The sequence below is a fragment of the Cornus florida genome, unplaced genomic scaffold (genome assembly GCF_030987335.1).
Source record: "Cornus florida cultivar Cherokee Brave unplaced genomic scaffold, ASM3098733v1 CherokeeBrave_3.0.0_Hap2_Chr02, whole genome shotgun sequence".
Classification (NCBI taxonomy): domain Eukaryota; kingdom Viridiplantae; phylum Streptophyta; class Magnoliopsida; order Cornales; family Cornaceae; genus Cornus; species Cornus florida.
This window is the reverse complement of record NW_026775572.1, coordinates 88,785,971-88,800,919: the sequence shown is the minus strand read 5'-3', so window position 1 is coordinate 88,800,919 and position 14,949 is coordinate 88,785,971. Positions and strand designations below refer to the sequence as shown.

Below are 14,949 nucleotides of genomic sequence, written 5' to 3'. Positions count from 1 at the left end.
AATTTGCACACACAAATTGTTTATGAAGAGTTGGACTGTAACATTTATATCCCTTTTTAGTGCGAGAATAACCTAAGAAAATACATTTGTGAGCATGAGGATCAAGTTTGTCTTGTCCCCGGCTTAGATTATGAACAAAACAGACACACCCAAATACCTTTGGAGGAATGGAAAAAGGATTTTTGTCAAAAAAACATCATTCGGAAGGGTGATTTTCCTTAAAGGACCAAAGAAGGCATACGGTTTAAAACATAAGCAGCAACCAGAACTACATCTGCCCAAAAAAGTTTTGGAACATGCATTTGAATTATTAAGGCATGAGTCATAGCTCTGAGTGGGCCATTCTTCCGTTCAACAACTCTATTTTGTTGAGGGGTATCAACATAAGATGTTTAATGGATAATGCCCCTCGACTCAAGAAAGTTTTGAAAAACATTAAGTTTATATTAAAGGGCATTGTTAGTTCTAAGAACAAGTAATTTTGCATCAAACTGGTCTTGAATTTCAGCATAAAAGGATTGAAGAACAGAGAATACTTAAGATTTATCTTTAAGAATATAAGCCCAAGTTTAACGTGAATAATCATCAATAAATGACACAAAATAATGAGCACCAAATAAACCAGTAGTTCAAACTAGTCCCCAAACATCCAAATGTACTAACTCAAAAGGTTTTAAACTTTTATCAAAACGAGACTTAAAAGTAGCCCGATGATGTTTACTAAGTTCGCAAGTAATACAATTAAACTTAGAAAAATCAACTAAAGAAGGGACCAAGGCTCGAAGACTATTTAAAGAGGGATGTCCAAGACAGTAATGCCACTAGTAAACTGAAGATGGGGTGGAATGTAGAGCTGTTGGAGCAATAGTTGGCTGGAAGTAGTAAAGACCATCCTTCTCAAACCCCCCACCAATTGTCTTATTCGTCTTGAGATCCTGAAAGATACAATGGGAAGGAGAAAAAGTAACTGAGCAATTTAAATCTGATATGATTTTGTGAACTAACAATAAATTGAATGAAAATTGAGGGATATATAAAACTGATGAAAAAGAAAGACCTGAAGTGCGGAAGGTACCAATTCCATGAATAGGTGATTTGGCACCATTCACTATGGTAAAAACCAATGGTGACAAAACATGAGAAATATCAGAAAGAAGAGATGGGTTACCTATCATATGATCGAATGCCCCTGAATCAATAATCCAAGGTGTAGACGATGAAGCATGGAGACACATATTACCTAAAGTAACAATAGTAACGGTGGAGGGGGGCTGATTTGCACGCTCACGCTTTACCAGTTTGGTGTTGGTGATTAACCCAAGAAGATGGGATTCCTTAGTATCCATCACAAGAGCTGCCGAACAAATGAGATATAGTAACGAGAGGGAGCCGAGATAAGAGAACCAAGATCTAGCCGAGATGAACCTTTGAGAAATTATCATGGAGAGAGCTGAGGAGGGATCCAAGAGAGATTGCTGAGACGATAACTAAGATCACAGAGGAGAGATAGCAAAGAAGAGATTGAGAGAAATCCAAGATGGAATCAAGATCAGAGTCTGAATAAGACTAAAAAAAACTTAAAAATTAAAGAGGGATCGATTTCCGCTCTAATACCATGTTGAAAGAGAGAGAGAGAGAGAGAGAGAGAGAGAGAATATATGAAAACACATATGTTATTGAGTAAGTAATATAATAATACAATGGAATTTATATAGGAGAAGTTACGGGAATAGGTGAGTGGAGAACAAGAAGTACTTTATCTATACATGGTAATTCTATATATGGTAATGAGAGGTAGGTGGCAACTTATACAATACTAACTGTACACGTATGACAACTCATACAACACTATATAACATGAATGGAAAATTGCTTTCTTATTATTTTTATTAATAATACTAATTTTTATCCTTGAAAGCTCATTTTTTGAAAGCTCCTAAACAGAGGAATGAAATTTTGGGAAAGCAATGATTGCAGTTGAATTTCAGATTGATAAAAGGAGATTTCAAGGAAACTCTGGTATGATTATTTTCCTCTACATTGAGGATATACTTTTTGAAGTTTTTGGCTTCAATTTTGGAATGAAGGATCTTAGGGAGGCCGGTGTGATTGTGTAAATAAAAGTGTGGGGCCTTAACATGGATTTACTCTCACACAATATAAAATTATCAGTTAATCTTGAAAGGTTCAACAACTTATCAGATATTGCAGTCTTTGTTCTTATTGATCCCAAATGGGAGCTAGTTTGCAATCAAGGCAATGCAATGAATCAACTTGAATTCTCAGATTATTGGTAGTCTTTCTGACGCGATAAACTGCACTAATGCAAACATAACTTGTTATTAAGTACAGAAATAATCTGGGAAGTGATCACTGGATTTCTCTTGCGAGAATATTAAGGTACTTGCAGAGTATTATGGATCATGGATCGTATTACTGCAAATACATAGTTATTTTTTGCTATGCATGGTTAATGTTCGTACCAACTTGGATCTTTACCTTGGGTGGAGTTGTGATTTCTTAAAAATTAAAAGGGTGGACTAGTATAACTCATTTCTCGATGGAATATGAGTTGTATTGCACTTTCTCTGCTGGAGAATAAGTTGACAGGGTAAGTATCTTACTGGATGATATTCCAATATGAAGTAAACCTATACCGCCCTTGAAATATTTTCGTGACAATAAAGTTGCGATGCTTCAAGCTCACAACGAATGTTAAAATGAAAAATCCATACATGTGCAGTTGAAGCACAATCATCTAGAAGAGATCCTGGATATTGGATTATCAAAGTTTACTGTGTAAAGACCAAATCTAATTTGGCAGATCCACTGTCGAAAGACATGTGAAGGGACTTAATATCTAAGACCATATCTTATTTGGCATATCCACTGTTGAAAGACATGTGAAGGGACCATGTGTCCAAGACATCTAAAGAGATTGAGAGAATGTGTTCCATAGTGTAAAATTGAAACACTTATCTCCCCTGTAGATTGGCTAAATAACCGGGACCTCACCTATAGTTTCAAATATAACACTAACCTCTCTTATCAGTGTTGACTTCGACCTGATAGTGTTAAACAACTATTATATCCATTATACTTTTATTGTTTTTTAATGTAAAATTTCTAAGTGCATTCTCGGGTTTTAAGTAAATATTGAGCTTGCCAAGATTGTCATATTTTACAACAGAGGAGGTTAGTGTTACTCAAACCTAAACTAGAGGGAAGATTAGTGTTATATTTAGAGTAGAGTTTCCTGATATTTAGACAACTTACAAGGGAGGTAAGTGTAATTTTTCGTAGTATTTTCGTTATTTTATGTCAAAAGAGAAGGCTATTGAAGGCTTCTAACATAGGACAAGGGCAACCAAGTCATTTTCTAAAATTTCATAAACGGAGACAAACAACAGCAGGGGGTTGTTGAACACATGCTCCTAACCTCAGGGGAGGTCAATGTAATTTACCCATTTTTCTTCTAAAAATTAGGATGAACCATGCTTTGTTTATGGAAAAATTTCTATCACTAGGAAACCACCAGTACAAGCAAATTGTAAACACTTAAAAAAATTACTCTCTTTCCTGGCATGAATTTCAGAGCAACAAGGACTTCATCGCTGAAAATTTTCTTCAAAAACAGTTTTAACTACACAAATGCATGCCTAAACTCAACAGGTAAACAAAAATTAATCTTGATGAGGCAGGAGTCAGGACAAATATACTGAAATTAACCTCATCCAATTTTGAAGTTCTGAATAAATAGCATAGGCTGCATAGCAACCTCAAACTTCAAATGGAAATACAGATGTAGGCACAAAGGGCAGATAATAACTTAATTGCCTAAAGTTTTCATTAGATGAACTTAACTGCCTGAAGTTGAGACCTCAGCTTTCTTATCCTCTATCTGCAAATATTCAATTGCCTGAGATGGTGGGGCTTCACGTGCTTCACCAAATTTCAGTCTGTAAACAGTTTCATAAACAGGATGCAGTGGCAAAATCACTTGAGCATCTAAATATGCATTACACAAGTGACACCAAACTGACAGATCACTGCTTCCAAAAGTAAACAAATAGAAAATGAGAAATCTGAAATATATTGTCCAATAAAAGAAGAATGAGAATACAGAAGGAATTCTATTTAAAATATAAATATATCTTAATACATACCTGTAGCCTAGTGCCACACAATGTTTGCTCTGCTGAAATTGATCGAGCATATGCTTGTTCACGTAACGGCTGCAAAGAACATCCTTACAGCATAAACATAACCAATTATCATCGGGTTGGTGGCACCTTCAGTAAGTAGTAGAATAGGTTAGGAAATGCATTTTCCTGTTAAAAGTTTAACCGTGAATACTAAAAGAGGATATCAAGCCCCAACACAGATAGGTTGGCTGGAATATCTTGGTGGATATCAATGGTATAAATCAAACTATTTTCAAACAAACCTTTTTCTATAAGAGGCAGTAACAGTCAATTTCACCTGCAACCAATAATGCTTTGGTACATGATTCAATTAATTTGCCTTCGAAATATTTCTTTTACTTTCAAGGATACTTGAAAATTTTAGGTTCAAGGCGTACAACCAGGGTCAAGCCAAATCATAACATATACATGAACCAGCATTCTTTCGAGGGAGTAGAGAATCAAGTTCATAAATTTAAGATTACGGATTTGGATGTTCTATTTGGTTTGATGACAAAGAGGGTGAATCCTTCCTCGAGCTAATATAAATTTGTTGATGATTTGAATTTGTCTATATAAAGAGTGTGTGAAATTTTGACTCTATATAAAGAGCCAGATGGGAAGACTGAGTGTTTGAGCCTCGCTGAAGGCATAACATATATTGTGGGCGTGTATTTTTGCTTGAAATTTTGGAAAAATATAAAAATAATTTGACTCTATATACAATGTGTGTAAGTAGGTTGCATCCCTTTAGTATTCTTGTATGAATACTATGGGAAAATAAAATAGCTATCACTAATAAATAAAAGAAATAAATAAGTTCAGATATTTCAAACAAATTAAACAATCATATCAAATAGTTAAAAATTATTATAAAATTATTCATAAAACTAGTTTATTATGTTCATTTGCTTCAAAATGAGTGAAAACACTATTTTACTCTAAAAAGGAAAAATAAATAAAAATAAATAAATAAATAAATTATATAGGTTTGGGGAATTGATAAAATAATTCAAACTTATTATAAAACTATTCATAAAACTCTTTTATTATGTTCATTTGCTTCAAAATGAGTGAAAACATTATTTTACTCTAACAAAGTAAAACATTATATCCGTTTGGGAATTTAATAAAATTAAAAAAATAAAATGCATACTCGTACCTAACACATGTACCTGGGTGCATGAAACATAGGAAGTATTATAAGTTATAAAGAAAATTCAATAAGATTTCAATAATTTCATAACTTTGAAGTAAACTATTAGGGACCAGTACTGCTTGGTGGCGGAAACTTAAGCTAAAAAAAAAAATTGATGAGTAAAACTTAAGCTAACAAAATGAAAAATGCTTAAGGGATGATTAAACTTTAATGTCCTCTATGGCATGTATGATCCTTGCACCTTATGAAGAATACAATGTATGAAACTCATCTTCAAATATGGAAGTTTATGCTTTAACTAAGACCTGAATCAGCAGTTTAAAGGATGCACACACTCTCTCTCCCCCAACTTCTTCTTTTGAACTAGCAACTCAGTTGACATTGTTACTTACAAATTTGTCACTTCCTGAATATAATTTAACCCATATATGAAAAAATTACAGAAATTCATAATCAGATAAAATTCAGCAAAAAAGTTCAAAACAGTTCAATTAGATTTGGTGAGACCGTAGCAAATAATTGAAAATAATATATATAATTTGCATATTATTGGCTGCTCAAGTGGATCAGTAATGTTGGTGGATAGGCATTTTCTTAATTACACGGTACACAAGTGTTGCATTCTATAACAGTTGGTTACCAAAAAACCATTGCCCTTCTGTTTTCTTACCCATTTTGTGTTTTTTTTTTTTTTTTTTTTTTTTTTTTTTTTAGTTCCAAAAGAAGATGGATACAACTCAAGCCAATAATTTATAATAATACTAAATTTAGTTTGTTATGATGATTTTTTTTTCCCCCAAAAAAATAATTTTAATACAAAAGGAGGTTAAAAGTTAAAACCCATCCGTATCATTTAGCTAGGTTAATGTAAAATTAAAATATTTTCAGAGCCATAAGAAGAATATTAAAAAATGAAAAAGTAGGGTTTGTGAGAAGATGACAGATCTTCTCATGGACCTGTTGCAGGGAGTGTCTAAGGTAAAAAAATGGGTGAGATCAGAAGACAAAGAAGCCAGGTGATCACAAGTTGTTTGGGCTTTGACCCAAGCCGATTTGGACCACAAAAACAAGGAAGACGAAGAAGAAGCTTTGTCCACCATTGATGGACTGACTTTGCTGCTTCTCAATTGAATTGAATTAGATGTTCACCCAATTCATGAATATTTTAGCTTCAGTGAATCAACTTTATCTCAGAGTTTTACTTTTTGCTTACTCCATTGCTGCACAGAATTATAAAAGATTTTTTTAAAGTCTATACATGCCTTTCTTTTCAAAAGCATGCTTTTCTTTTTATTTTTTTTTTCAATAATTTTGGTACTACATGGAAGACTCCCATTGGAGCAGAATTATGATTGATAAAAAATTGGCAAAAGTGCAAAAAAAACCCTGAACTATCCATTTTGTTTCAAATCCACCCCCCCCCCCCCCCCCCTCCCTAAAGTACCAAAGTGTGCAAATACCCCCCTGGGAGTCACCAGATCAACTTTTCCTGCGTATGTTAATTTGAAATGACCTTAATAACCTTACTTATTAAGTTATAAAAAAATAAAAATAAAAAACCCTAATTTTTTCTTTTCTTATATATATATATATATATATATATATATATATATATATATATATATATATACAGATGCATCATACATATATCCACACACACAAGGTCGCGCTTTCACCGCCACCTCATTCATCGCCGATGCTTAATACCAATTCCAGCTCTACAGTGCTCAAGTTATCGCCGCCGCTAATGATTACATCCTTCCATCGGTCTTTGATTTAAGCCGTTGTCAGAATTTCCTTCAATCAGTCTTTGATGGGTTGTTGCGATTGAAACCGAAGATAGCCATGGACAGTGAGCACGAAGCTTCCGGGTTTGACTTGGGGTTCCTCTTGATTCAATTGGGTTCGTCATGGGTGTGATTGGCTTTGTTGTGGGTCAGATTGGGTGGTGATGATGGTGGTAGAAGTGGTGGTAGTGGTGATACACACACACACACACACACACACACACACAAACCAATTGAACCAAGAGGAACCCCAAAGAAACACAACATCTCTAAATTTGAAGTTGATAAGAACTTCGTTAAGGCAAAATGATTTTTCTCTCACATTATCTCTCTACAGCATCTCTCTCACTCTCTTCTCTTCTCTCATACCCATAAACCCATACGAAAATCCTCTAGTAACATACGAAGGACGAGGTCATAGAGGAGGGTGGAGAGAGTGTGGCTCTGATTTTTGGTCTGCTAAGATGGGGTATTATTCCATTATTTTGCCACCATGGTTGCCGATGACAAAGCAATCGATGATGGGTAATTTCAGATATGTCGATCCTTGGCCAAGCACAACTGCACAAGATCTGATGTAACATTTCCCATCCCATTAACCCAATTCAATCCCTATTTCACAATATCAATTTTTCCCATTTTAATTCATCTAAATCAAGCCCTGATTTGCAATCAAATCCAACTGATCAATATAATAGAGCAAATCAAAAGGGAGATGAAGATAAAAAATCACAAGAAAAGGAAATTGCTCTGTATAATAGAACAAATCAAAAGGGAGAACTGTGCTGTCCATTAACGAACTTGGGATAACAAATAACAATCAAAAAGCATAGGAAAAAGTGAAAAAGAATGGATGGTTACACATGGGGAGTGAGATTTTAGAGTGAGATATATATATATATATATATATATATATATATATATATATATATTTCTCTATCTCATGGAAGTCTTTCCATGTCTCGTGACTCCAAAGTCCCAATCCAAACTCATCACCACCATAGAATCAATTTTTCCAGAATAAAAATCTGAACTTTTCCAGGTTACTTCATTCTCTCATGACTTCTCACTCTCTCTCTCTCCTCCTCCCAATCATTGTTTTCTCTCTTTATAACGCCGGCCGCGAAGATATGCGGTCCCCACGGTGGCTCCGCAACGGCAGCAACGACGCTCCCTCGCATCACCCTCGAATCCAGATGCCTCCTCACTACCAATCCACCGTTTCCATGTAGAAGCTCCAGTGATTCAACACACTGATTCTCGTGTTCCGACTTGCCGCGTTTTGCTTCTCTCTCACTACTTCAATTTTCATGATCACTAACTCCAGAGGCTCTAAGTCACCTTATTGGTACGACATTGAGGGAGCAAGGGTTTTTTGGTCATTTGACAACAAAGAAGGGTAGTTTCGGCATTTCCATCATTTCAATAGGCGCGTGACTTTGCACGCGTCGGAAATTTTGATCCGGTGACCCCCAGGGGGTATTTGCACACTTTAGTACTTCAAAGGAAAATTTGCAACAAAGTGAATAGTTCAAGGGGTTTTTTGCACTTTTACCTAAAAGATTTTTAAAGCAGTTCTTGTCTTTTTCTTTTTTTCTCTCAAGAAATGAATGATTGTTAAACAATGTATAAAAGTGGAAACTGTAGAGTGGGCCAGGCCAAAGAGGCCAACAAAATCCAAGAGGAGGAGGAGGAGGAGGAGGACAGAAAAGAAGCACAGAAAGTTTGTTTTGTTTGTTTGGTGTCAAAACAGTGTGGTATAGGTAAGTGAACACGACTCTCAATATCAACTTTTAGATTTAGTTTGACGAGAGGAGAAGAGAGATGGCTTATGTAGAGGATCCGTGACCCCTACAAACAAGTCTCTCACCTCTCTCAAATCTCCTCAAAAGCACTCTCAACTTCACAATTATTTTCAAAAAATATTCTGACTTTTTATCTTGGTACTTATGTCAACTCAATTTTAAAACCAATTTAATATATTTTTTTTATAACATTAGGCATAGTGGTTCGGCTAATTCAAAACTTCAGAGCTTTCTCAGACGGCAGAACCTCTCGGCAGCAGCTTGAAGAATAAGAGGTACAGGTCTAGAATATTTTGCTTGATGTTATGATTACCCAGGTTTTTTTTTTTTTTTTTTTTTTCAGAAACTTAACATTTTGTAACAATTCTTATCAATATTATTTATTTAATTTTAAAATTTGCTTAATAATAAAAAATTTATATATTGAATTCTAATAAAATAGATAATACAATCTGGATAAAAAATTAATTAAGTGTGACAAATAGCATGTATACGGTTTCAATCAGTGGGCTGCTTTCAATTGAATCCCATGTGGAGGTTGAAGTTTGATTGGAGACAGAAATCGAAGATTCACACCAATGGCAATGTTTAAAACTTCCGAACATTTAGGCAATTTACAGACCTAAATTATTATTATTAAATAAAATTTTAATTTTTAAAATTGCTCAATTACATTTACGGTTATCGAATTCCAAACATGTTGTAGAATTAAACTTCTCAGTGAAATGAGTGTTTGATTCAGTGAGATGGGTGTTGACTCTCATTCTTTTATGGTTTGATTTCTCTATCAACAAATTATCGAGGGAGATGGGTGCTGATTCAGTGATCGGTGTTGATTCTCATTGTTCTAGCTTTGATTGCTCTATCAATAAATTATCAAGGTTGGAGAGTACCTCAATCTTGCGCATATATTGGAACAAGCAGAGTTGTTATAATCTCGTAAATCACCTTCAGAAACAACAGTACCAATAAATTTAACTTTCAATTTCAAAGGTAATTCTATTATGTAAGACATAGAAAAAATAAATTACGGAGTAATAAATAAAACTAAAAGAAACAAATATACCCTACTTGCTGCACGTAAAATAAATAAAAAATTATGTTTAGATATAAAATAAAAACTATCAGCTTTTGTTAAATGGTAATAGTAAGTTGCACTGTTGCAGTAGTGCATCATTTTTTTATTTTTTAGCAATTTTAATAAATCAATGTAATATGAGATTAAAGAAATCCATTTAATTTATTATTATCTTATATCAAGCATCAACTTTCAGTTAAAAATTAAAAAATAAAAAAATAAAAAAATAAAAAATAAAAATATATATTTGAGGATAATTATCATGATAATTATCCAAATTATAATTGTGACAATTATCTAAAGTGCCTCAAATTACTATATTGTCCCTTTATGAAGTCAATTAATAGAAGTGAAGGCGGAAGGAAAAGGGGATTCCAACATAACAGTGAAGCTCTGTCGAATTCAAGTGGTCTTCTTTTATAAAAGAGTTTCTTTTAAATTCATACACTTATTCATATTAAACACTTTTTTTTTCATGATTAAAGAGTTTCCGTGCAATTAAAAAATATCACCTCCCTATTTATTTTCTTTTAATAAAAAATAATAATTCATACCAATACACTTTCACACCTTTAGATAGATTTTTAATATGAAAAATAATTTTTTTTAAAAGTTACCTTAACTTCTAGCATATGTTTGTAAAGCGAAAAAAACACACACACACTCTCTCTCTTTCTATCCAGTTAAAATATATTATTTCTCTATTTATATATATATATATATATATATATATATATATATATTTATAAAAAAAATACATGAAATATTTCAATTCCCTAATTTACTCTTTGTATAGTGACTCACTCTGTGAAAGATATATGAATGGTTATTTAGGAAAAAAAATAAATATAAATAGATATGAAGAAAGTTAATGGTAAAAACTTTTTATAGTTCAACAGACCTATCATTTCATTAATAGGTGTGTTGTAGCCTATAAATAGAATAGTAGTCTAATAAAAACAATATATGTTTTACATGTTCCTCTTTGTTTCTTTTCTAATCTTTCTTCCTTTGTCTATCCAATATACTATATCATTATATATAAATAATAAATATAAATATATATATATATATATATATATATATATATATATATATTGAATTTATAAGCAACATGTCAATGAAAGACTTGATAAATGTTATTCAACATGACAATTGTCTTGAGTCTCCTTACTCTCCAAGAGGCCAGAAATAAGTTTCCTACTCTCTCTTATTCTAAATATGCTTTTAGTAATTGATATTTTACTGGATTATTATTATTTTATAATGTTTTATTTGTACTATTTATATTATGTTATAACAAAGTGTTTTGGCCTCTTTATATCTTATTTGCGTATATAATATGATTATTTTTTCATGTTGATTTTCTGTCTAATTCTGTATTCCTTTCTTGTTTAATTCTCTAGGAAATGTGTGTTCTTTCATATAAGTTCTCTACTTTGCCTAATTCTTTCAAAGTATTTATGATTCCGTTATATAATGTCTTTATATTTGGAAGAGATTTTTGAAAGTATGTTCGGTGGAGATTTAGGATAAGAATACTAAGAAATGAAGAAACAATTTAAAGTTACATTTAGAATAAAATGGTAGTTAGTTCAATCCATTTAATATGTATTTTTAACCCTTATAAAAGGGGATTCATTTTGTATTATTTATATACACTAAATTTTTTTAGTAACTAACTAACACCTTGGTGTGAAAAAAAAAACTCCAACACCTCCTATTATAAAATAAATAATGTATATATTCTGTTTATCATGTAGCCTGCTTTCATAAAGAGTTTCTTTTAAATTCAAATGCCTATAAAGAATATCGCTTTTTTAGATAATATCCAATTAAAATATATGTGTTCTTTATTTCAATTATTTTGTATATATTATATTTTTTAAATAATTTTCTCAATATAACAAATTTCAACGCTTTTTGATATTCCTTGCCAATACACTTTTATACCTTTAGATATATAGATTTCTAATATGAAAAACAAATTCTAGTCACCTCTTATGTTTTACATGCTTTGCTTACCAAGTGTCTTCTTTTACAAAAAAAAGTTTCTTTTAAATTCAAACACTTTTTATATTAAACATTTTTTCTTTAATGAAGAGTATTGTCAAGTTAAAATATATCATCTCTCAATTTAAATTATTTTGTATTTTTTTATAAATAAAAGTACGTAATTTTTTTTTTTTTGGTTGAATGGGAAGTTTTTATAAATAAAGAAAAACTGTACAACAATGACCACAGAGCAACAGGAGCTATTACAATAACAAAAAGGACCAAGCCAAAAGCCATTGTCACACAATGAAACAATAAAACAGAAATCTACTTGTAAACCTAGAGGACTTGAACTCAAAGCCAGAAATTAGCAGGACAATAAACAACAACCATAGACTATAAAAGGACCATATGAAATCAACTTGTACGTGATTTCCTTCCTCAAAACTATTGAAAGTATATGTCGATTTGATCATGTAAAAAAACTAAATGGATATATCAACTCCCTAAATTACTCTGTTGCTTTCTCTCTCTCTTTCCTTCTTTCTATGCAAAAATTTCTGTGCAAAAAATTATTAGAAGTTTTTTTCACATCACCTTTGAACCCATTTTGTTGGATACACATCTTTGATTAGATTGCATCATATTGGTTTTCAAGAAACTTCTTATAGTTGAACAGATATATCATGAATATATAGGTGTGTAGTAGCCTATAAATAATAGAGTAGTCCAATAAATAAAATATACTAGGTGTTTAGAAACACTTATTAAAAGATATTGGATAAAAAGAAAAGTGTTGCGAAAGTGAAATGTGGAGTTTTGTTTTTCATTATAAGTGCATCTTATACCTTTTATGAATTTAGAAATACTTTTAATAGCAAACACTTTTAAAGAAATGAGATGGTTGATAGATGTAAATTCTATGTATGAATAAATCGTAATACTTACTCTATATAATATCTTTAATTTATTTTTAGCCTTTCATTTATCTTTCATATATTCTTTCTTTTTACATAAATCTACTACCCTCTTACATAGGTACTCTAGATGAATTTTAATGGTTTGAAAAATAAATTTTAACTTTGTCTGAACAATTTTATAGGTCTCTATATACATAATATGTTATCATGTATATTGTATTATATTCAGTCATTTATTAAAAAAAAACAAAATAGATATAAGACAACAGGTATAATTATTAAAATTTTATTGTAAGTAACATTTGGTCATGATGCAATGTTTATAAAATTTATTGTTATATTCTAATACATCATATGATTTGATGTAATAAATTTCTTGTAGAGTTGGTTCAATAATTATTTTCATTGCTTTGCGAAATAAAATTATATTCTTTAATTGTTAGATAATAAATACCGCAAGAATATTGGGGTTTCCATAAAATTTTGCATAAAGAGATTTTGAAGATGATGAAAAGTATCAAGAGGATTGAATTAGTGAGTTTTAAATCCTTATTTATCTTTGAGATTAATAGTCAAATAGTACTCACACAAATGATTGAATGATAACTTAAAATTTTGAATAAACCAAATTAATTTACAACTTCTATTTAATTATTTTAATTCCATTATAGATTTCTCTTCTATTTTACTATATCTCAAAATATGATTAAGATATAATCACGTGCATCGTACGTGGTTCTATCTACTGTGTGTATATATATATATATATACACTGAAGAGAAAGAGGGAGAGAACTATTTACCTGATTGATAGTTTATAAGACTTGGGAGTGGAATTGGAATCGAAAAAGGATGGTCTATTTGTATCTCAAAGTCAAATTGGATTTATAGGTTCTCGACCTTGTTCCTCTCTATGTAGAGGTTCTCAACCTTGTTTGAGTTTTTTCTTTCTCTTTTCTCTGTAATGACCCGGTCATTTTCTTCCTTTTCCATTTTTCCTCAAATTTTGCAGATAAATTTTTTCCATTATCTTTTCTTTTCTGTGGATGGTTTTTCGTCGCTTAGTATCATCTCGAGTGCTCAGAATTGGTTTCTGAGACTATTTCATGTGAATTGACAACTTCCTTTGAGAACTGAGTCATTTTCACATTTTTCGTTTTTGGACACTATGCGTTATTTCGTCTTTTCCCTATTCTGTCATTTTCCCTATTTCGTCTTATCTCCGTTTGTCAGTTTTTGGCACAACCTCACTTCTTGTGCTCGGAGTTGGTTTTTGACTTCACGTATCCTTATTGTGAATGGTTTCCACGAAATACGTTTCTTTACTTTTGCAAGAAAGTACTCTGGTTACTCCCGGTGCCCATAGGGGCATAGATGCATAGATCGTTGGAATTAATTTCATTTCTTGGGGTGTTTTTCATAAATATCTTTTGAAGATATTTTATTTCAGGGGCATTTAAGAAAATATCTTTTGGAAGATATTTTCTTTTTGGGGCAGTTTCGCAGTTAACCCTTTTTGTAGGGGCCATTGAGCAATTAACGAAAGTTATTACAAAATGTCTCGTCTGGAGCCTGGATCCTAGTACAGGATTCATTTTCACTTTTTGTTGACTTGTAAATTCATAGAATTTCGTTCTGGTCATTTTTCTCCAGTTTCAGAGTTTCTGGACCCGGTTGCCGCCGAACTTGTTCGGGGCATAACCTTCTACTCGGGACTCAGTTTTCAACGCCATTTCTTCCGTTATTCATATTTTCTCATTTTGAATCTTTTTTGTTCATGGAGTTTTTCCATTCGAGCATATTTGCTCAAAATCCACTTTTTCGGATCCGGCGGGGCCCTTTCGGGGCACTTTTTGTGATTTATTATAAATAGGTGCTTTAAAGAAGAAAAATCAGATTTTCTTCTTCTTCCTCCTCTCCTTGCACAACCAAAGGCAACCATGGATGCCCATGGAGCTGCCATCTTCTCTCTCCTCCTTTAACCTACTTTTTCTAAGTGAAAATCCTTCGGCCTTTGCATTT

General features: G+C 32.1%; 1 protein-coding gene across 1 annotated transcript; it reads right to left on the bottom strand.

Moving 5' to 3' along the window:
* Window positions 1–3,774: 3,774 nt before the first annotated feature.
* Window positions 3,775–6,500, bottom strand: LOC132288133 (uncharacterized). The gene is made up of 3 exons (XM_059789838.1): window positions 6,301–6,500; window positions 4,167–4,292; window positions 3,775–4,049 (listed from the first exon to the last, which is right to left on the bottom strand). Exons 1-3 carry the CDS (start codon window positions 6,441–6,443, stop codon window positions 3,860–3,862), a joined length of 459 nt encoding a protein of 152 aa, XP_059645821.1. The 5' UTR covers window positions 6,444–6,500; the 3' UTR covers window positions 3,775–3,859.
* Between the last annotated feature and the right edge of the window lie 8,449 nt (window positions 6,501–14,949).